This window comes from Dama dama, chromosome 18 (genome assembly GCF_033118175.1).
Source record: "Dama dama isolate Ldn47 chromosome 18, ASM3311817v1, whole genome shotgun sequence".
In the NCBI taxonomy this organism is placed as follows: domain Eukaryota; kingdom Metazoa; phylum Chordata; class Mammalia; order Artiodactyla; family Cervidae; genus Dama; species Dama dama.
In genome coordinates, this window is record NC_083698.1 from 23,453,316 (window position 1) to 23,478,187 (window position 24,872).

At 38.3% G+C, this 24,872-nt stretch overlaps 1 protein-coding gene across 4 annotated transcripts in view; it reads right to left on the reverse strand.

Moving 5' to 3' along the window:
* Positions 1-24,872, reverse strand: part of CRPPA (CDP-L-ribitol pyrophosphorylase A) — a 338,948-nt gene that overhangs the window by 287,830 nt on the left and 26,246 nt on the right. For all 4 annotated transcript variants that reach the window (XR_009696636.1, XM_061165011.1, XM_061165008.1 and 1 more), the window contains exon 3: positions 10,418-10,567. Coding sequence is in view for 3 of the 4 variants with exons in the window: in XM_061165011.1 (XP_061020994.1) it covers positions 10,418-10,567 (150 nt within the window). In the remaining variant the exon portion in view is untranslated. The remainder of the gene's footprint in view (positions 1-10,417; positions 10,568-24,872) is intronic.

Sequence of the window (24,872 nt, forward strand, 5' to 3'; positions counted from 1 at the left end):
TGATAACAAATAAACATTTATCTATGTATACCTATGTAGGTATAAAATTCTTACATTTGAAAATATTACAAACTTCACAGAAGCCATGAACTCTTCCAGGTGCTAGAGATAAGATAAAATCCCTGATCTCATGGAACAGTCATTCAGGAAAGAAAAACCTACCAAAAATACGTCAGTGATGTGAAACTAAAGCAGAATAAAGCATTACATGTTGAATATTATTATTTTATATAAGGTTATCAGTGGAAAGCTCCTCTAAGGAGGTAACATTTGCATAGGCATCTAAATGCAGAGTAGAAACAGTGTTAATATCTTGACGTGGCCCAAAAGAACCAGTACACTGGAGATTTTTCATATTTATATGCATATTCTTTTCTGTTCATCCATTGAACAAATATGTACTTGGTACTAACAAGGTGTCAGCCAAGTTGCTAAGACAGATACCATCCCTACCTTCACAGGGCTCATGGTCTAGCAGGAGAGTTGGACATTTCATAACTGATTTCACAATTAATTGTTTCACTCTAATTGTGATGCTGGGCAGAAAAAGCAGGGCACTTGGAAAATGCGTAGTAGGCTGGTCTAACCCAGTGCATATGAGGGTGAACAGTAAAGTCTTCCCTAAATGATAATTTACTTACTATCCAAAGGGTATATAGCAAGATAGGAAGTAAAGTTCTAGAACAAGCTTGTATTTGAGGAAATAAGGTGAGCATAACTAGAGCACATAGAACAGGAGAACGAAAGAGAGCAGACAAGAAATGGTTGGGAAAACAATACAGCTGGATCCACATACAGAACTGCGTCTTGACATCTGTAAGCACCCAACACCATAGCACCATTTGATGAGGAAAAGTCATCCATAATCTCAAATTCAAAAAAATGAAAATAAAAAACCTTTTTGATCATGTCCATATGACTTTAGATCAGATTAAGATGTGTTTCTTCTGCACACAATTCAATCTCATGTGACCAGACTTACAACTAACTAATTTCTGATGAACTCAGGAAATGATTAACACTATTATGTATTTTCTATATGAGCTCCACAAAGGAAAGTTACACCCTTGATAAAATATAACAACTTCACAGGTCAAGTCCATATTTCAAGGTCACATTAATGACTGACTCATTTAGGTGGTTTTTCAATCAAATATTTCAATTTTCCACAAATGCCCAGAAAATAACCCTGGAATATAGATGTATTTTTTTCCTTGGGACAGTTTTGTGTTTTCCCTTGGGACAAGTTTTGTATATTTTTAACTTAAGTGTAATAATTTAAGAACACAAGACAGTATTTACTCTTTCAAACCTTCTCTTTCCTAAGCCTAGATACCACCCCTCCCTGGGTCTCACCTAATATTTGCACCCCATATCACTGAGAAGATAAAAACTGGACAACAAATTCCACATCTTCCCTACATCTATTAATCTACACCTATACCCAAATACAGAAAAGGCAATGGCAACCCACTCCGATACTCTTGCCTGGGAAATTCCATGGACAGAGGAGCCTGGTGGGCTACAGTCCATGGGGTCGTGAAGAGTTGAACAGACTGAGCGACTTCACTTTCACTTTTCACTTTCATGCATTGGAGAAGGAAATGGCAACCCACTCCAGCGTTCTTGCCTGGAGAATCTCGGGGATGGGAGCCTGGTGGGCTGCCATCTATGGGGTCACACACAGTCAGACACGACTGATGTGACTTAGCAGCAGCAGCAGCATACCCAAATATGGCCTTAGCTCCTGTCTCTGTGGATGAAGTAGCCTTATACTATACCCTATCCCTTCTCAATACAGTATCAGTCAGTCCTGAATATTCACTGGAAGGACTTGATGCTGAAGCTGAAACTCCAATACTTTGGCCACCTGATGCGAAGAACTGATTCATCTGAAAAGACCCTGACGCTGGGAATGACTGAAGGTGGGAGGAGGGGATGACAGACGATGAGATGGTTGGATGGCATCACCGACTCAATGGACATAACTTTTAGTAAGCTCTGGGAATTGGTGATGGACAGGGAAGCCTGGTGTACTGCAGTCTATGGGGTCACAAAGAGTTGGACACAATTGAGCGACTGACCTGAACTGAAATAATTTCATCAGCAAATCAATATGTTAATGTAATAACTGAATGCAGAATGCCAGAGAATAGCAAGGAGAGATAAGAAGGCCTTCTTAGATGAATAGTGCAAAGAAATAGAGGGAAATAAAAGAATGGGAAAGATTAGAAATCTCTTCAAGCAAATTAGAGATACAAAGGGAACATTTCATGCAAAGATGGACACAATAAAGAACAGAAACAGTAAGGACCTATCAGAAGCAGAAGATATTAAAAAGAAATGGCAAAAATACTCAGAAGAACTATACAAGGAAGGTCTTAATCACCCAGATAACCACTAGGTGTGGTCACTCACCTAGAGCCTGACATCCTGGAGTCTGAAGTAAAATGGGACTTAGGAAGCATTCTAACAAATAAGGCTAGTGGAGGTGATGGGATTCCAGCTGAGCTATTTCAAATCCTGAAAGATGATGCTGTGAAAGTGCTGCACTCAATATGCCAGCAGATTTGGAAAACTCAGCAGTGGCCACAGGGCTGGAAAAGGTCAGTTTTCATTCCAATCCTAAGAAAGGCAATGCCAAAGAATGCTCAAACTACCACACAATTGCACTCATGTCACCCGCTAGTAAAGTAATGCTCAAATTCTCCAGGCCAGGTTTCAGCAATACGTGAACCATGAACTTCCAGATGTTCAAGCTGGATTTAGAAAAGGCAGAGGAACCAGAGATCAAATTGCCAACATTCACTGGATCATAGAAAAAGCAAGGGAATTTCAGAAAAACAACTACCTCTTTTTCACTGACTATGCCAAAGCCTTTGATTGAGTGGATTACAATAAACTGTGGAAAATTCTTAAAGAGATGGGAATACCAGACCACTTTACCTGTCTCCCGAGAAACCTGAATGCAGGTCAAGAAGCAACAATTAGAACCTTACATGGAACACATGAATGACTCAAAATTAGGAAAGGAGTATGTCAAGGCTGTATATAGTCATCTTGTTTATTTACCTTATATGCAGAGAACATCATGCAAAATGCCAGGCTGGATGAATCACAAGCTAGAATCAAGATTGCCAGGAGAAATATCAACAACCTCATATAAAGAGATGATATCACTCCAATGGCAGAAAGTGAAGAGGAACTAAGGAGCCTCTTAATGAGGGTGAAAGAGGAGAGTGAAAGAGCTGGCCTGTAACTCAACACTCTGAAAATTAAGATCATGGCATCTGATCCCATCACCTCATGGCAAACAGTCAGGGAAAAAAGTGGAAGCAGTAACAGATTTTATTTTCTTGGGCTCCAAAATCACTGTGAATGGTAACTGTAACCTAGAAATAAAATGTTTGCTCCTTGGAAGAAACAGTGACAAACCTAGACAGTGTATCAAAAAGCAGAGACATCATTTTGCCAATGGTTTGGTTTGCTTTAGTTTTGCCAATGGTTTGCCATAGTCAATGCTATGGTTTTTCCAGTAGTCATATACAAATGTGAGATTTGGATCATAAAGAAGGCTAATCGTTGAAGAACTGATGGTGCTGGAGAAGACTCTTGAGAGTCCGCTGGACTGCAAGGAAATCAAACCAGTTGATTCTAAAGGAACTCAACCCTGAATATTCATTGGAAGCACTGATGCTGAAGCTCCAATACTTCGGCCACCTGATGTGAAGACCCCAATTCACTGGAAAAGACGCTGATGCTGGGAAAGACTGAGGGCAGGAGGAGAAAGGGGCAACAGAGGCTGAGATGGTTGAGTGGCAGCACTGACTCAATGGACATGGGTTTAAGCAAACTCCGGGGATAGTGAAGGATGACAGAAGCCTGGCGTGCTGCAGTCCATAGGGTCACAAAGAGTCAGACATAACTTAGGGACAGAACAATAGCTACAATCAACATGCTATGTCACCCACGTTAATAAAAAAAAAATTCTTAGTTTATAACCCCCTTCGGTTACCCCCATTTGTCTCCTCCATATGCAAGGAAGTTCCTATCAAGAGTGGCCCTCCTATTCTCTAGCCATTCAATTACACCCAGGCTTCTGTTGCTACCACTACCCTTCAAACACCGCTCATCTCACATGAGTAAGGCTTATGTCAGTTCTCAATCCTTTCTACTTTTGAAACCATTATAGAGCACTGAATCATTCTTGAACTCCTTCTTCACTAGGCTCCTGGGACATCACCTTCTTACTCTGTGGCCACTCCTCTCCTAAAAAATGTCCTTCCCAAGATATCCATTTCCTAATTCCCAGAATCTGAGTATGTCCATTAATATGGTAAAGGGACTTTGAAGATAACATTAGAGACTTTGAGATGGGGAGATTATCCTGGATTATCTAGGTGGGCCTGATGCCATCACTAGAATTTTTCTCAGAGGAAGGCAGGGCACTGAAGACAGTTAACATTGAACACAAGAGTTTGGAGTGGTATGAAGGACAGGCCAGGAGTCAAGAATGGAAGTGGCCTCTAGAAACTAGAAATGTCAAGGAAATAGTCTCCACGGCAGTCTCAAGAAACACAGCCCTATCACCTTTGACTTTGGATTTCTGATCTCCAGAATTTTAAAGTTCTTTTTTCAATTCTCTGAGAGTGATAATTTGTTTCCACAGTAATAGGAAACTAATACATCTTTCCAAACTGAAAATCTTTGACTGCCCCAGGATTCAGCCTCTGTCCCTCCTATTTTCTCTCTACCGGTTTTTCTAGTTATCTCAGTCAATGCCACAGCATTAAGTGTCTGAAAGATGACAATTGTCAAGTGTCTATCTTTTTTTAGAAATTTATTTATTTTTTATTGAAGGATAATTGCTTTACAGAATTTTGTTGTTTTCTGTCAAACCTCAACATGAATCAATCAGCCATAGGCATACATATATCCCCTCCCTTCTGAACCTCCCTCCCCATCCCACCCCTCTAGGTTGATACAGAGCCCCCGTGTGAGTTTCCTCAGCCACACAGCAAATTCCCATTGGCTATCTATTTTACATATGGTAATGTAAGTTCCCATGTTACTCTTTCCATACATCTCACCCTCTCCTTCCCTCTCCCCATGTCCACAAGCCTATTATCTCTGTTTCTCCACTGCTGCCCTGTAAATAAATTCTTCAGTACCATTTTTCTAGATTCCGTATATATGTGTTAGAATACAATATCTATCTTTCTCTTTCTGACTTACTTCACTCTGTGTAATAGGTTCTAGGTTCATCCACCTCATTAGAACTGACTCAAAGGCATTCCTTTTTACAGCTGAGTAATATCCCATTGTGTTTATGTACCACAACTTTTGTCCATTCCTCTGTCGATGGACATCTAGGTTGCTTCCATGTTCTAGCTATTGTAAATAGTGCTGCAATGAGCAATGGGATACATGTGTCTCTTTCAATTTTGGTTTCCTTTGGGTATATGCCTAGGAGTGGGACTGCTGGGTCATATGGTGGCTTTATTCCTACTTTTTTAAGGAATCTCCATACCATCTTCCATAGTGGCTGTATCAATTTACATTCCCACCAACAGTGCAAAAGCATTCCTTTTCTCCACAGCCTCTCCAGCATTTATTGTTTGTAGACCTTTTGATGATGGCCATTCTGACCAACGTGAGGTGGTATCTCATTGTAGTTTTGACTTGCATTTTTCTAATAATGAGCGATGTTGAGCATCTTTTCATGTGCTGTTAGCCATCTGTATGTCTTCTTTGGAGAAACGTCTGCTTAGGTCTTTTTCCCACTTTTTCATTGGGTTGTTTGTTTTTCTGGCATTGAGTTGTATGAGCTGCTTCTATATTTTGGAAATTAATCCTTTGTCAGTTGTTTCATTTACTATTATTTTCTCCCATTCTGAGGGTTGTCTTTTCACCTCGCTTATAGTCTCCTTTGCTGTGCAAAAGCTTTTAAGTTTAATCAGGTCCTACTTGTTTACATTTGTTATTATTTTTGTTACTCTAGGAGGTGGGTCATAGAGGATTTTACTTTGCTTTATGTCATCAGGTATTCTGCCTATGTTTTCCTCTAAGAGTTTTACTGTTTCTGGGCTTGCATGTAGGTCTTTAATCCATTTTGAGTTTATCTTTGTGTATGGTGTTACAAGTGTTCTAAATTTCATTCTTTTACATGTAGCTGTCCAGTACTCCCAGCACCATTTATTGAAGAAGTTGTCTTTGCCCCCATTGTATACTCTTGCCTCCTTTGTCAAAGATAAGGTACCCATAGGGGATGGGTTTATTTCAGGGCTTTCTATCCTGTTTCATATTTCTGCTTTTGTGCCAGTATCATACTGTCTTGAAGACTGTAGCTTTTTAGTATAATCTGAAGTCAGGAAGGTTGATTCCTCCAGCTCCATTCTTCTTTCTCAAGACTGCTTTGGATATTCGGGGTCTTTTGTGTTTCCATCTGAATTATGAAATGTTTTGTTCTAGTTCTGTGAAAAATGTCATTGGTAATTTGATAGGGATCACATTGAATCTGTAGACTGAGTTTGGCAGTATAGCCATTTTCACAATATTGATTCTTCCTATCCAGGAACATGGAATATCTCTCCATCTGTTAATGTCATCTTTTATTTCTTTCATTACTGTCTTATAATTTTCTGTGTTCTTTTTTCTCCTTAGGTAAGTTTATTCCTATATATTTAATTCTTTTAGTCGCAATGGCGAAAGGGACTGATTCCCTCATTTCTCTTTCTGATTTTTCATTGTTAGTATATAGAACTGCAAGTGATATCTGTGTATTGATTTTGTATCCTGCAACTTTGCTATATTCACTGATTAACTTCTAGTAATTTTCTGATACTATCTTTAGAGTTTTCTATGTACAGTATCATGTCATCTGCAAACAGTGAGAGCTTTACTTCTTCTTTTCCAATCTGGATTACTTTTATTTCTTTTTCTTCTCTGATTGCTGTAGCTAGGACTTCCAGAATGATCCTGAATAACAGTGGTGAAAGTTGACACCCTTGTCTTGTTCTTGATCTTAGGGGGAATGCTTTCAGTTTTTCATGATTGAGAATAATGTTTGCTGTAGTTTTATCATATATGGCCATGTTCAGGTAGGTTCCTTCTAGGCCCATTTAATCATAAATGGGTGCCAAATTTTGTCAAAGGCTTTTTCTGCATCTACTGAGACCATATGGTTTTTATCTTTCAATTTGTTAATATGGTAGATCACATTGATTGATTTGCATATATTGAAGAATCCTTGCATCCCTGGAATAAACCCAACTTGATCATGGTGTATGAGCTTTTTGATATGTTGCTGAATTCTGTTTGCTAAATTTTGCATCTATGTTCATCAGTGATACTGGCCTGTAGTATTCTTTTTATGTGTTGTCTTTGTCTGGTCTTGGTATCACGGCGATGATGGCCTCGTAGAATGAGTTTGAAAGTGTTCCTTCCTCTGAAACTTCTTGAAAGAGTTTTAGAAGGATAGGCATTAGCTCGTCTCTATCCTTTTATTTTCACTGGAGTCTAGGTGCTTTACAATGTGTTGGCTTCTACTGTACACAAAGTGAGTCAGCCATACACATGTATCGCCTCTTTTTTGGATTTATTTCTCACTTAGGTCACCACAGAGCACTAGTAGGGTTCCCTGAGCTCAGGGAAAAAATCAAGTGCCTATCTTTATCTGGACCTTTCCACAGAATTATAGTTTCATATATTCAACTATCTCCTTCATATTTTTTACAACGTCTACAGGAAACCTCAAACTTAGTACAACAGAAGCAAACTTTTGATCTTATCATACAAAACTCTCTTCCCTAGCATTTCCTATCTCAATAAAGGACCACTGTGTTCTAATTATTCAGAGCAAATCCTTGGACCCATTCGTCTTCCCATTCTGATACCTGATCCCTGACTAAATGGCTTATCCTCATTTTACCTCTAAATCTCTTCAGCACACAAACACTTCACACCAAATACTATATTACACAAATTGCCCTAATTGTCATCATCTTTGCCTTGATCATCACAATAGCTTACTTCTTCCCTTACCTTCTGTAAGGTACCATCCCCACAAGGGAAAGGGTGGTCCCATAGAAGTGGGACTTCACACAGCACCATCTCAAGTTCCCTTTTCATTCACGGTAAAACCTAAAGCCCATATCATTACCTTTAAGACCCTACAAGATACCACACACAGAGCCTCCCTAACCTGGTCTCCTACTTCCCTCCATGATGTCATTCTTCTCTAGCCTCACTCCACCTTTTTAGATTCTGCATCCTGTACCTAAAATAATGCTCTCAGTTACCTGCACAACTTATCGCCTCACTCACTTCTCAATGCTGGCTTAAATTTTACCTTTTCACAGGGTACCTCTGACCAATCTATAGAAAATGACTTCCCACCCCTGGAACTCTGTCCTGTTTTACTCTTCTCTACTTGTTAAAACCAGAACATATATATACACAAATAGTATAGATAAGAGAGAAATATTTTATACAAACTTTCTAATGAATGACTTCATGATCAAAAATGACTTTCATAAGAACTTGCATCAAAACCTCCAAAATGCTGTGAGCACTCCTGCTCTGAACCAACCAAGAGTTGGTTTTGTGTGACTTCATTCTCAATTCTCCGAAGAATGCAACAGAAGAGACTTTAACACATACAATGAATACCTTAGGGTTGTATGTGGTAAATTTTGGTTCCCAAAATTCAGGGTTAATCAGGATCACATGGCAGGCTTGTTTGTTAAAACACAAATTGGTGTTTCCATTCCCAGAGTTTCTAACTAAGTAGGTCTGAGGTAAAGGCCCAGAATTTGCATTTTAACAAAATCTAACATATGCTTAGGTTGCTGGCCTGGTAACCATAATTTGAGAATCAGTACCTCAGTGCTTCAGGGCTTAATTCTCTACCAAAAATTGTTGAAACATACTACTCTAATGTGAGGATCATAGGATTGTATTAAATTTTCTAAACTAGAGCTAACATTTATTCTTCTTAAAATAAATGATCACATAAAGATGAATAAATTCTTTCATTAATCTTAAAAAATATTAGAAATATTAAGCAGATGTCTATCTCAGCAAGATTTAGGCTTTTTAGGATTTTTAACAGGGTAACATTTGATTAATGACCAAATGCAGGTAAATTTCTGTGCAGCAAATTTTAAGAAAACAAACCATGGTCAACTATTCATACCATGAAAACTGGTTCCCATTTACTGAGAATTCAATATTTAAAACAGTAATTGATAATCAAGATTGATTCATTATGTAATTAACTACTTTTTATCCAAAATGTGGACTTTCCTGGTGCCTCAGTGGTAAAGAACCCTCCTGCCAAGGTAGGAGACATGAGTTTAATCCCCGAGTTGAGAAGATCCCCTGGAGAAGGAAATAGCAACCCACTCTAGTATTCTTGCCTAGAAAATCCCATGGACAGGGGAGCCTGGTGGACTATAGTCCATGGGGTTCCAGAAGAGTTGGACACGACTTAGCAACTGAACAACTATCCAAATAGTGGTATTCTTTTATTATAAAATGTCAATATTTATGTTACTATTATCTCATATATCCCTAAAGTCCATCTATCTCTATTTACTGATTGTTTAACATCAGCCAAGCACTGCTTTAGTTGTTGCAATGATCCTATTTCATTGGAAAGTTTCTGTCAAGCATAATAGCTGATGTTTAATAACTGTTTAATGAATAAACACAGAAATGAATAGCAGTAAAAATTTACAGGTACAAAAATGTTTCCAAAATATGAAAACAAAGATAATTCAGTATAACCTAAACACAAATGACTTGGTATTTTGAAATCACTTACCTTTAAAATTTTAACACAATGTCTCTACAGTTGTGCAGATTGTTTACTACAGTAGGGCTGAGACTGCTTAACTTTCAAGGACCCACTCACCAGGCAGGCTCTCGGCCAGCATCAGGGAGTTTATTTCTTGGCGTGTTTCCAGGGAATAGTTAACTGGTAAGAGTGGTTCACTGTGCCTAAATGTCCATGTAATCAATATGGTTTATGCTGAACACCTGTTTTCCTCCTGGGAATCTGAAATTTAAGTGCAAGGCAGAAGTATCTACATGACCAACCCAGTGCCTTTAAGACACCAAGTCTCTAACAGGCGTCCCTGGAAAGAAGCATCACACCCATGCTGCTGCCTTGTCATTGCTGGAAGGAAGGTGTGCTTTGGGTCATCCTAAGGGGACAGATCACGAGGAAGATGTCACATGGACTCCTCCAGACTCTGTCTACATCTTTTACTCACATGATCCAACTTCACTCTAATTAATTTGAGTCCTAAGTTCACTCTAGAGCACCATGAGTTCTTCTAGCTAATCTCCACATATGGGAGTGGTTCTTACAGATGCCCAATATGGTAGATTTTCAAAAAGCCAAGATTCTTACCTGCTGATATGCTTCATAGATCACATCAAATAGAAAGGCCTGTGGCATTTCACTTGCCCTGTGTCTGGCACGTTCCAGGGAGTAGTCTAAGCAGCTGTCTGCAGACGGACTGATGACAGTAGATACAAGAGGTCGGATTGCTCCTGAGGCCTAAAGAACAAACAGAGATGCAAATGACACATTTACATCACCTAAAAAATATCTAAAAGTTCTGAACTCTGGATCTGTCTTGAAACGGATCTTATACCTTCAACAAGCTACCTCAAGAAAATATTCAAACAAGACTTTATTTTGGCTCATAAATAAAATCATTTACAATCAAAGACCAGTCTCAATACTTCCCTGGTGACACAGGGGATAAGCATCTACCAATGCAGGAGACATGAGTTCGATCCCTGATCCATGAAGATTCCACAAGTAGCAGAGCAACAAAGCCCGTGCGCCACTGTTAAGTTCATGCTCTAGAGCCCTGGAGCCGTAACTACTGAGCCAGCAAGCTACAACTACTGAAGCCCGTGTGCCCTAGAACCCACGCTCCACAACATGAGAAGCCACCACAATGAGAAGCCCGGGTACCGCAACTCAAGAACAGCCCCTGCTCGCCACATCTAGAGAAAGCCCATGCACAGCATAAAGACCCAGTGCAGCCAAAGAAGCCCACCAATCTCAAACCACTACAGTTTTATATAGTAAGAGATATAAATAATTCTTCATTATGGGTCCAAAATCCTTTTCATCACAGGCTATTGAAGTCAAATACTAAGAAAGGATGCTCAGATAAAATTGGACACTCCCTGAAGATGGGAGGCAGAAAGAGACTATTGTCCAGGAATGAAATGGGGTTACACATGAATATTTACTTGTTAATGTGCCTTCAAGTATTTAATTTACACATTAGATCATTAAGGAAAAAAACACATCCCCTAAGATCTCCAAAATGAGCTCTGCCACCACCCAAATGACAATGAATTTCTGCCTTGCTCTAATTCCTGTGAAAAACAGCTCCCTTCAAACACAGCATCCATGTGAAGCTCCACGAGGCAAAATGTCCACTGATTTCAACTGCTCTGATGAAAGCTCTGTCTCATTAATAGATGCATCTAAATTTTAAAAAGACACCTTATCTGACAGGTTTTCCGTTTACCTTTAATAAAGTTACACTGTAATATAGTCTCGAAGGTCCATACCATACAGCTACCTCGGTGAAGTAGCCTTAAAATGAAGTTCCCAGTTAGGATAATTAACCCAACTGTCTTGGATTAACTGTAAAATGTCTTATCTTTCATATAAATACAGCACATAACATTAACACCTAAGAAGAATTTGGTCTCCAGGAGACCACATCTGAGAAAGATAGACTGTCCACAAACTAGTTTACAAAGGCCAAGGGATTGGCTGAAAATCAAACCTAATGTGTGAGCCAAGCAGACAGCGTACAAACCGTGTCACCATTTCCAATGACTCAAGCAGAGATGTGGAGCCTAGGCATAAAAGCAAAAGTGAAGAGAGAGCCAGGGCTGATAGGGAGTGATTATGTCCAAGGGGATGAAAGACAGGTAAAGAGCAAGCCCTTTGGTAGCTCTATTTTTAGTTTTTTAAGGATCCTTCACGCAGTTCTCCTAGTGGCTGCACCAGTTTACGTGACCGCCAGCAGTGGAGGAGGGCTACCTTCTCTCCACACCCTCTCCTGCATTTACAATGTGTAGACGTTATGATGATGGCCATCCTGACCAGTGAGAGGTGATACCTCATTGCAGTTTTGATTCGCACTGCTTTAATAATTAGTGATGTTGAGCATCTTGAAAAGATGAGCTCTTTAGCCATCCGTATATCTTCTCTGGAGAAATCTTTTTCTTTTAATATTGAGCTGTGTGAGCTATTTGTGTATTCTAGACATCAATCCCTTGTCAGTTGCTTCATTTGCAAATATTTTCTCCTATTCTGAGGGTTGTCTTTTCATTTTGTTTATGGTTTCCTTTGTTGCACAAAAAGCTTTTAAGTTTCATTAGGTTCCATTTGTTTATTTTTAGGTTTATTTTTGGGTTTATTTTTATTACTCTAGGGGGCAGAACCAAAAAGATCTTGCTGTGATTTATGTCAGAGTGTTCTATGTTTTTCTCTAAGAGTTATATAGTATCCAGCCTTTAATCCATTTTGAGTTTATTTTTGTGTTTCATTCTTTTACATGTGGCTGTCCAGTTTTCCCAACACCACTCATCAAAGACACTGTATTTTCTCCAGCTGTATATTCTTGCTGTATATTCTTGTGGAATGAAGGAAAAAACGGATGATGGTTCTAGTACCACAGGCTTCATTCTTTCCAAGATTTAAGAGAGATTCTTAAATGTTAACTTGTTGAATGCCCTTAGGACAACTTTCAAAGACTTTAAATGGTTGTTTTTGAAAGATGCTTTTCTTTAGTTACAGTTGTTTTGCTGGGAAGAGACTCTGCACAACTCTTGGTGACATTTTGTGTATCTCATGTTCTTTTAATGTTATGTCATAGTCTGGCATAGAGTGAACTATAAGTAGTTGAAATAGAACTATGTTTTTTCCCTTAAAAAGCACTATGTACATGTGTGCATTCCTTTCCTGTCTTGTCTTCTGAAACCTCTGCTGATAGGTGCTAGTTTGACAAGTTGGCTTTATTCTTGCCTCTTTTGTCATAGATTAGCTGATCCAGCAATCCCACTTCTGAGCATATATCCAGAGAAATTCAAAAAGATACATGCACTCCAATGTCCACTGAAGCACTATTCACAATAGCTAGGACATAGGAGCAACTGAAATGTCCATCAACAGAGCAATAGGTAAAGATGATGTGGAACATATATACAACGGAATATTACTCAGCCATAAAAAAAGAAGAATGCCATTTGCAGCAACATGGATGGTCCTACAGAGTGTCATACTGAGTGAAGTCCAACAGAGAAAAACAAGTATTGCATGATATTGCTTATATGTGGAATCTAAAAAAAGGGTACAAATGAATTTATCTACAAAACAGAAACAGAGTTATAGATGTAGAAAACAAACTTACGGTTACAAGGGAGTAAGGTGGGGGGAGAGATAAATTGGGAAGTTGGGATTAACATATACACACTATATAAGATAGATAACTAATAAGGACCTACTATACAGCACAGGGAGCTCTATTCAATACTGTGTAATGACTTCTATGGGAAAAGAATCTAAAACAGAGTGAAGATATAAATTATATATATTTTTATATATATATATATATATATATATATATATATATATATAAAGTCTGATTCACTTTGCCGTACACCTGAAACTAACACAACATTATAAATCAACTATACTCCAACAAAATTTAAAAAAAAAAAAAAAGAGCAAACCCAACTTGTCAAGCTAGCACCTATCAGCAGAGGTTTCAGAAGACAAGACAGGAAAGGAATGCACACATGTACATAGTGCTTTTTAAGGGAAAAAACATAGTTCTATTTCAACTACTTATAATTCACTCTATGCCAGACTATGACATAACATTAAAAGAACATGAGATACACAAAACGTCACCAAGAGTTGTGCAGAGTCTCTTCCCAGCAAAACAACTGTAACTAAAGAAAAGCATCTTTCAAAAACAACCATTTAAAGTCTTTGAAAGTTGTCCTAAGGGCATTCAACAAGTTAACATTTAAGAATCTCTCTTAAATCTTGGAAAGAATGAAGCCTGTGGTACTAGAACCATCATCCGTTTTTTCCTTCATTCCACAACACCCAGCTCAGCGTGACTAAAGTTCCACTCAGAGCAGGTGTGGCCAAGAAGACAGGCCCCCTGCCTGGCTCCCAGGGGGAGGGGCAGAGCGCAGCATTTCCCAGCCCACTCAACTCCAAGACACAGAGGCTCCATTACAGACTAGTGTGGCCAGGAGGTGGTAAGACAGTCCCCCTCCCACACAGCCTCCACCCACAGAGTGAAGACCTACTCCTTGCATGGTAGGCAGAGAACACTGGGGCCCTCATCCCCCTTGGCCCAGTTCACACAGAGGGCAGAGGTTCTGTGCTGGAAGAGGAGCCTACTGCCTCCAGGCAGCACCTTACCATGAAGAAGTGGTGTTGCTCAAACCACATGCCGACCGATAGCCCCAAGATACAGGCACGGTGACTTTTCACAGGGAGAAAGACAAGCTCTAATAACAGACAACGGTGAAGCTTGCCCCAAGGGAATTCACTTAATTGGAAGTGAGTGTGAGAAAGTTGAAGGATAAGTACACTCTCAAACAGAGATCAGCATGGTAAGCAATTAAGAGCAAGGGGATCACTTCATGAGAGCAAAAAGCTGAACCATAGGCAAGCTAGTTTATCAGAGACAACCAGAACAGACAGCTAACAAGAACCTCCCACCAATCCCCTGAGTCAGAGCAAACCTCAAATACTGGCTTCACAAACTACCCCTGCTAAGGGGCCAGAATTTAATTGGATGAAACCGTAGGGTACTCTATGTACTGGGCGTTGGTCCAAAGTAAAACAACAGTTAGTAGGCAATGAATGGAGCTTATCAGTTTGGTGTCAGAGGCAGGCAGTATAACAAAGAGATCAGACTGCTAAAACCACTGTCATTCCCTGATGACTAAAACACACATCTAGAACTCCACCCTCTGTGAAGTGACTTCAGAGGCTTTGCACTGTACAGGAACAAGACTGACTTTTCTGGTTTACTTTAGTAGCCAAGAAAATAAGCCCTACACAAAATACATTTTCTAAAATACGCATTTTTCAACAACAAAAAATGGAAAGACATGCATCCAAACAGGAAGGTGAATCTATACAAAGGATTAAAAAAAGGAACAGAAACTGCCTGTGAGAGGACCAGATATCACACTTAAGCAGGTAAGACGTCAAGTCAGGTGTTACAAACATGCTCAAAGAACAAAAGGATGCCATGTGTAAATGAAGTATGATGACCATTAGTATCATCAATATTAAGAACAGATATCTTAAAAACTGAGTAGCAATTTTAGAATTAAATGTAACTATAATGCAAAATTCACTAGAGAGGTTCAATAATAGACTTGAACTGGAGAATAACAGAATTTAAAGTTAGATCAATAGATTATACAAAGAAAAATGAACAGATTCACTGTGACATGTAGAACATCATTATAGACATTTCTGTAATAGGAGTACCAGAAGGAGAATAAAAGCAAGAAAGGAGCAGAAAAAATATTCAAAGAAATTATTACTGAAATTTTCCCAAGGAAAACAAATCTCTACACTCAAGGAGCTCAATATATTCAAAGCAGAATACACAGAAAAAGAAATTTATATCCAGACACATCTTAGTAAAAAATGAAAAAGCTAAAATTACAAGAAAAAATGTTGAAAGCAACTAGAGAAAAATGTTATCATTAACAAGAGAATACCAATAAGATTAATAACAGATTCTAATCAAAAACAATGGAAGCCAGAAGGCAGGTAGGTGATATAACTGCTCAAAATAAAAACCTGTTAAACGTAAAGTCCAGCAAAATGAGCATTTACAAAAATTAGATCAAAATAACATCTCAGAGCAAACAAGTATATTTCATGTCTAGCTGATTCACCCTACAAACTTCAAGCTGAAAGAAAGCCAAGTGTAGACAGTAATTCAAATTCACACGAAAAAGACCACCATTAAAAAAACAAGAAAAAAAAGAGTATAAATGTCTATTTCTGTCTTATGAGGTTTAAAAAGAAACTGTATAAAATATATAAGTAACTGATCAACCAATAACATTGAAACATGTATTTGACAAAAACAGCATAAAAGATCAGTAAAAGTGTATTATAGGAAGAAAATAATGGTATCTTGAATCCACAGTAACAAGTGAAAAGTGAAAATACAAAACAAGAAGGTTAATATGACATTGAGCTTCCCAGGTAATGCCATTCCTTATAAATATAGCTTACCTTTCTTCTCAGCTTCTACAACTGTTGTAAAATAAGATGAGGTGATAACAACAGTTGATTATTGGGTTTCTAACGCTGGGCTGGAAGAAGCACAAGCTGGAATTAAGATTGCCAGGAGAAATATCAATAACCTCAGATATGCAGATAACACCACCCTTATGGCAGAGACTGAAGAGGAACTAAAAAGCCTCTTGATGAAAGTGAAAGAGGAGAGTGAAATAGTTGGCTTAAAGCTTAACATTCAGAAAACTAAGATCATGGCATCTGGTCCCATCACTTCATGGGAAATAGATGGGGAGACAGTGGAAACAGTGTTAGACTTTATTTTTTGGGGCTCCAAAATCACTGCAAATGGTGACTGCAGTCATGAAATTAAAAGACGCTTACTCCTTAGAAGGAAAGTGATGACCAACCTAGATAGCACATTAAAAAGCAGAGACATTACTTTGCCAACAAAGGTCCGTCTGGTCAAGGCTATGGTTTTTCCAGTGGTTATGTATGGATGTGAGAGTTGGACTGTGAAGAAAGTTGAGCACGGAAAAATTGATGGTTTTGAACTGTGGTGTTGGAGAAGACTCTTCAGAGTCCCTTGCACTTCAAGGAGATCCAACCAGTCCATCCTAAAGGAGATCAGTCCTGGGTGTTCATTGGAAGGACTGATGCTGAAGCTGAAACTCCAATAGTTTGGCCACCTCATGCAAAGAGTTGACTTATTGGAAAAGACCCTGATGCTGGGAGGGATTGGGGGCAGGAGGAGAAGGGGACGACAGAGGATGAGATGGCTGGATGGCATCACTGACTCCATGGGCATGGGTTTGAGTAAACTCCAGGAGTTGGTGATGGACAGGGAGGCCTGGCGTGCTGCGATTCATGGGGTCACAAAAAGTCAGACATGACTGAGCGACTGAACTGAACTGAACATACATGCATCTAATACTAAATAGCACAAAAAGGCGGAAGAGGGAATAGAGCTATTTAAGGGTAACATTCCTGTATCCTTCTAGATTTTAATTAGCATATATCTGGATTATGTTAAGATACATACTATAAGCCTTGGAATAGCCACTAAGAATATAAAAGTTGAAATGAAAAAATAAGCAAATTAATGTTCCAATAGAAAATATTCTTTTAATATGAAATAAAGCAGTAATGAAGAAAGACACACAAGAAACAGAAAATAAACTGGCCAATGTAAACTCAAAAATATCAATAACGTTAATTTTAAGTTATTAAACAATTATTAAACAATCTAAAGTCATACTGTCAAACTGGACTAAAAACCCATGCTTTGTATAGGAAACAAAAATTTGAGACTCAAAGATCAAAATACACTGAATACAGAAGGATGAAAAAGGATATATATAGAGCCAACAGTAACCATAAGAAAGCTGAAGTAGCTATATCAGAAAAAAAAAAAAGAGATAAAATCCTTTTCTAATTAAAAAAGAAAGGGCAATTCAACAAAATATAAGGATTCATCTAACAGATCCCCAAGTACATGAAGCAAAAATTGGTAGGACTTAAAGGAGAACTAAATAATCCAACCATTGGAGGCATCAACATCCTACTTTCAATAAAGAGTAGAACAACCAGGCATTATGGAAATAAGATTTGAAAAGCACTATAAACCAACTATATCTAATGTATCAAATACTCCATCAACAAGAGTAAGTTCTTCTAAAGTGTACGTGGAGAATTCTCCAGATTAGACCAAATACTCAGCCATAAAAAAGACACAATAAATTTTAAAAACTTAGAGTCATATTAAATATGTTCTCTGACCTTAAGAGTGAAATTAGAAAACAGTAGTGCAGCCAAATGGTTGTCTGAGGAGGCCCTACAAATAGCTGAAAAAAGAAGAGAAGATAAAGGCAAAGGAGAAAAGCAAAGACAAACCCATCTGAATGCAGAGTTCCAAAGAATAGCAAGGAGAGATAAGAAAGCCTCCCTCAGCAATTAATGCAAAGAAATAGAGGGAAACAATAGAATGGGAAAGACCAGAGATCTCACCAAGAAAATCAGAGATACCAAGGGAACATTTCATGCAAAAATGGGCACAATTAAGGACAGAAATGGTAAGGACCTAACAGAAGCAGAAGATGTTAAGAAGAGGTGGCAAGAATACACAGAAGAACTATACAAAAGAGATCTTCATGACCCAGATAACCACAAGATTATCAAGGTTATCAACAGCCACCTAGAGCCAGATATCCTGGAATGTGAAGTCAAGTGGGCTTTAGGAAGCATCACTACAAACAAAGCTAGTGGAGGTGATGGAATTCCAGCTGAGCTATTTCAAATCCTGAAAGATGATGCTGTGAAAGTGCTGCACTCAATATGCCATCAAATTTGGAAAACTCAGCAGTGGCCACAGGACTAGGAAAGGTCAGTTTTCATTCCAATCCCAAAGAAAGGCAATGCCAAAGAATGCTCAAACTACTGCACAGTTGCACTCATCTCACCCACTGGCAAGGTAATGCTCAAAATTCTCCAAGCCAGGCTTCAACCGTATGTCAACCGTGAACTTCCAGATGGTTAAGCTGGATTTACAAAGGGCAGAGGATCCAGAGATTAAAATGCCAACATCCGTTGGATCATCAAAAAAGCAAGAGAGTTCCAGAAAAACATCTACTTCTGCTTTATTGACTATGCCAAAGCCTTTGACTGTGTAGATCACAACAAACTATGGAAAATTCTTCAAGAGATGGAAATACCAGACCACCTGACCTGCCTCCTGAGAAATCTGTATGCAGGTCAGGAAGCAACAGTTATAACTGGACATGGAACAACAGACTAATTCCAAATAGGGAAAGGAGTATGTCAAAGCTGTATACTGTCACCCTGCTTATTTAACTTACATGCCGAGTAAATCATGCAAAATGCCAGGCTGGATGAAGCACAAGCTGGAAGCAAGATTGCAGGGAGAAATACCAATAGCCTCAGGTATAGAGATGCGATAAGATACCCTTATTGCAGAAGGTGAAGAGGAGCTAAAGAGCCTCTTGATGAAAGTGAAAGAGGAGAGTGAAAAAGCTGGCTTAAAACTCAGCATTCAAAAAATGAAGATCATGGCATCTGGTCATTTATCTGGAGCAAATAAAAACACAAACTCAAAGATACCCACTCCTTTGTTCACTGTAGCATTACTTATAATAGCCAAGACATGGAAACCTAAATGGCCACCATGAAAGAAAAGATAAAGAAAATGTAGAATACATACAAAGGAATACTAACCATAAAAAGAACGAAATTCTGCCATTTTCAATGACATATGAAGAACTCAAGGGCATTATGCTAAGTGAAATAAATCAGACAGAAAGACAAACACTGTATGATCCCGCTATGTGGAACCTAACCCAAACAGAAAACAAAAATAGCTCATCAATACAGAGAACAAGCTGTTGGCGGGGAGGGGACAAAATGCATAAGGGAAGTCAAAAGGTACAAATTCCAGGTACGAAATAGGCCATGGGGATGTAATACAGTTCATACTATCGTGCATATTTAAAAGTTGCTGAAAGAATAGATTGCTAGGTCTCTTCAGAAGAAATTCTGTAACTATGTATGGTGACAGACACTGACTTACTGTGGTAATTTCTCAATGTATACAAATGTTGAAACATTATGATGTACATCTGAATCCAGTGTGTTGTATGCATACTTCAAAAAATGTTTTAGAGAACTAAAAAGTAATGTGGGAATTAAGAACACAGCCACTGAACAACAGGCTACTAAATGAATCAGAGAAGAAGTCACTGTGAAAATGATATGTTGAGAGCAGCAACATACACAAGGTAATGTAACCTGAGAAGGCAGCTAAAGTATTTACAGCTGGGATTGTCCATATAAAAAAAGACAAAATCAAAAACCTAACCTTCCACCTCAAGATATTGAAAAAAGAAAAAGACTAAAGTTAACGGAGGCATAGAGAACATAAAAGCAGAAAATAGGAAAAGAAAGGAAAAAACAAAACCAAAAGTTGGTTCTTTGAAAAGATTTAACCACTTTTTTCTAGTTTAGCTAAAGATTTGCAAAACTCAAATAAGTAATATCAGGAGTGACAGTGTTGATCTTTCCACTAACCTTGTAGAAGTAAGGAATAAGAAAATTGCAAGTGTATTTTAACACATTAGGTTACAGATAAAACTACAGTGTTCCAGAAAGACACAAACAAAACTACCTCAAAGACAGAAACTTTGAATAGACTTTTAATAAAATTAGGCCCTTTTTAATTTCTCACAAAGAAAGCCCAGGCCCAGATGGCTTCACTGGTTATTCATAAAAAAAGAAAAAAAACTGTAAACACCAATTCCTCACACTATCCCAAAAGGCAAAAGAGAGGAACATTTTCCAACACATTCTACAAGACAAGTATTACCAAAACCAGATACATCACCAAAAAACCTAACTACAGATAAATATCCCAGAAAAGTACCAAAAAACAAAACAAAACAAAAAAACCCACAAAAGTCAAGATAACAAACCAAATTTGGGAACAAGTAGCATTGTGTACCATGACCAAGTGGGATTTATCCCAAGAAATTAATATTAAACATACCAAAAAAAAAATCAATGTAATAAACCATATTCATAAAGAACAAAAAGACACGAACAACTCAATAGACTTAGAAAAAGTATCTGACAATATCCAACACCCCTTCATGAAAAAAGCCATGCAATAAACTTAACAGTGGAGAACTTGCTCCATCTGATCTAGGGCATCTACAAAACGTCCACAGTTGACATCATACTTAATGGTGTGATGACTCAATGTTTTCCCTTCAACATCAGGAACAAGGATGTCCACTGTTGCCACTTTCAATAAAAGTACTGGAAGTTCTCGTCAGGGCAGTTATGCAGGAAAATCTAATACAGGCATCCAAGAAAACTAAAACTGTCTTCATCTGCAGATGACCTAATCTTGCATACAGAGAATTCTCATGCATCCATTTAAAAAGTATTAGAATAAACTAGTTCAGCAAGAATGCAGAGGACAAGATTTAATACATAAAAGTGTATTTCTAAATATTAACAATGAACAGTCCAAAAGTAATTCATTTACAGTATCTTCAAAAAGAACCAGAGAAGGCAATGGCAACCCACTCTGGTACTCTTGCCTTGAAAATTCCATGGACAGAGGAGCCCGGTAGGCTGCAGTCCATGGGGTCTCGAAGAGTCTGACACAACTGAGCGACTTCACTTTCACTTTTCACTTTCATGCATTGGAGAAGGAAATGGCAACCCACTCCAGTGTTCTTGCCTGGAGAATCCCATGGACGGAGGAGCCTGGTGGGCTGCCATCTATGGAGTCGCACAGAGTCGGACACGACTGAAGTGACTTAGCAGCAGCAGCAAAAAGAACACTTAGGAACACTTAAGGAATATTTAACAAAAGTATAATATATTTAGATATAGTCAGTATGTGCAAAACATGCTAAGAACTACAAAAAATTTCCTACCTCTTATCAAAAGGCCAACATCTCCACATACTGGCATCCATTCCTTCCCATGTAGGTCTTCATACAACAGTCTGTCCTGCCTCAATTTTTATTCTTTTATTAAATTGTCTCCATTTTTAGAGACAAATTGCTTAGAATACAAGCAATTTGTGACATCTCCTATCATTAAATCAGTCTTCCATCAATCATACATCTGCCAGCTATTATCAAATTTCTCCATACCAGTTTAAAGCAAAACTCTTTCAAACAATTGTCTGTACTGTACTACTCCTTATCTATAATTTCTCTCTCCTCCTATGCATGTTATGGTCTACTTTTATTAGGATTTTATCTCCACAACTCCACAAAATAAATTTTCCAAGCTCACAATGAACCTCCACATTGCTCTTTATCTTCTTGAGAATGTCTCTTCACTTGGTTTTCAGAAAACATTATCACCAAGGAAACCCTCTCATCATTCCACACTTGAAATACTAGATCCTTAAATCCTCCTCCTAAGTAGAGAGTACTTCCAGAGCTCAGATCTCAGACTTCCCTACTACATTCATTCCACAGGTGACCTCCTCAAGCCCCGTAGCCTCAAGTATCAATACCATCTGATACTAGACCATGCAAATCTATACATCCAACCCAGGAAGTTCTCTTTAAATCTGGACTTGTACATCCAAATACCTATTTAACATCTCTGTTCATTTCAAAACATATATCTGGACTATAAAAATCACAGTTCTGGTTTCACCCATACCACATACCCCAAACTGGCTCCTCTACAGACTTTCCCAGCTACATACACATCTATCCTTCTAGTCATTCTTACCAAAAACCTCGAAGGTCATTGTTTTTTCCACTCTTACATTTCATAATGAATCCATCAGCAAAACATCAGTTTCAAGTATCACAAATCTGACCAACTTTTCAGTTTCTACTGCCACAGTCTGAATCCAAGGCACCCGTGTTCACTCTCTCAGGTCCCACACATGAAGCAGTGATCATGAACGCATTATAGCTGCACAGAGCATCCAAGAGCAGGATGGATGCATGCTCATCATGCACAGAGCAAACATGAACAGGTTTCCGCCAATATATTGTGCAAAACACATGCCATCAAAATATATGTAAAACAGTTAAAAATCTGATGAATGTGTGAATTATAGCTCAGCAACAACAACAAAACCTAATTAATATGTTCTTTAGGGATACATGCTACAAAATTGAACAAAAGGGCAAGAAAACAAACTTCAAGATAATATTTATCTGTCTGGGAGAAGTAAGCACAATCAAGGCAGGGACAGAGTAACTAGTTGTGTTCTACTTATTACACCATGTGGTATAATCTCCAAGTGTCTGAAGTTCTCTGCATGTTTTCAGTATTTTTAAACAGGATTTCTAAGATGTATAACTATGGACCCTCATTTTGATTACTGAAAACTAATTATGAGTAGAGATCATTCAGAACTTAGATGTCATTACGGCAGGACTGGTATGTTCCAGAAATTACTAGGCTGTGTTCTATGGAAGCCAGAACATCAGTTGGAAAGTAACACAACATAGACAATTGAAAGCATAAGATGGCCACCAGCTTCCTAAGTCTCTCTAAACAAAAGGCCCATGAAAAGGGTAACAAGTGAAAGTAACTCCTCTGTCGAAATATGGGCAAAGTCAGTTGCCTTTAAAATACAACTGAAAAGTTAGTTTTATGAAACATAATCGCCAAGTTATCAAACATACTGTCTCCGTGGGAATGAGCCTAATAAGCTCTGAATGGAAGCTTGACAGCTCAGCACCACAGTGATTACTTGCCTCTCAGGCTAATCTATCAAATATTTCCACATGTCAATGCTTGGAAATCATCATAGATACAAATCATTCAATATGGAATAATGAACCCCACCTCTACAGTTTACTTTTAAAAGCAAAATTGAACAATGCTTATCATCCATCCACACAGCAGGTACTAACATGCATTCTTCCTCAGGTATCTGCATTTAAGCTAATTATGACACTCTACAACAGAAACCCTGACTAGGTAATTACCATTGCAGTTAGCTGAGTTGTCTTTATTCAGAGACTACTTAATAAATGTTTACAGAATAACATCTTCAAAGCTGATCACTGTAAGTTATGAGATTGGAAATATTCTACTATAAAAATATTAGATAGTAAACAATCTCCTTTTACAAGGAAAGAATCTATAGTTTATTCAGTATAGAAATATAAATTTTAGGAAAATCTGTACAAATTGTCCTATCACTACAAAGTATCCCTAAACTTGAATATGCAACAAAAAGAAATAAGGAGCCCTCATTGTATACTAAACTTTGATTCTGAAAAACTGGAGTAATACCATTTGTGTAAAACTTAATGTGATCAGAGATATACTTGGATATCCACTAAAGTTTAAGTCCTAGGTATACTTATTTCTCCTTGGTCTATCCTTTCTGACTTCATTTTCAAATAATGAATTGAACAGATACACAAAGGCAGATAGTTTCAGGTAATAAAACAAAACAAAGTCACCCACAAAGGATTAATCTCCAAAATATACAAACAGTTCATACAACTCAATATCAAAAAAACAAACAACCCAATCAAAAAATGGGCAGAAGATCTAAATAGACATTTATCTAAAGAAGACATACAGATGACCAAGGCACATGGAAAGATGTTCAACATCAATCATTATTAGAGAAATGTAAATAAAGACTACAATGAGATATCACCTCACACAAGTCAGAATGATCATTATCAAAAAGTTTACAAATAATAAATGCTAGGGAGGGTGTGGGGGCTTCCCTGGTGGCTCAGCTGGTAAAGAATCTGCCTGCAATGTGGGAGACCAGGGTGCAATTCCTGGGTTGGGAGGATCCCCTGGGGGACAGCATGGTGACCCACTCCAGTACTCTTGCCTGGAGAATCCTCATGGACAGAGGAGCCTGGTGGGCTACAGCCCATGGGGTCACAAAGAGTCGGACACGACTGAGTGACGAAGCACAGAGAGCGTGTGGAGAAAGCAAACCCTCCTCACCGCTGGTGGGAATGTGAATTGGCACAGCCACTGTGGAGGACAGTATGGACAGTCC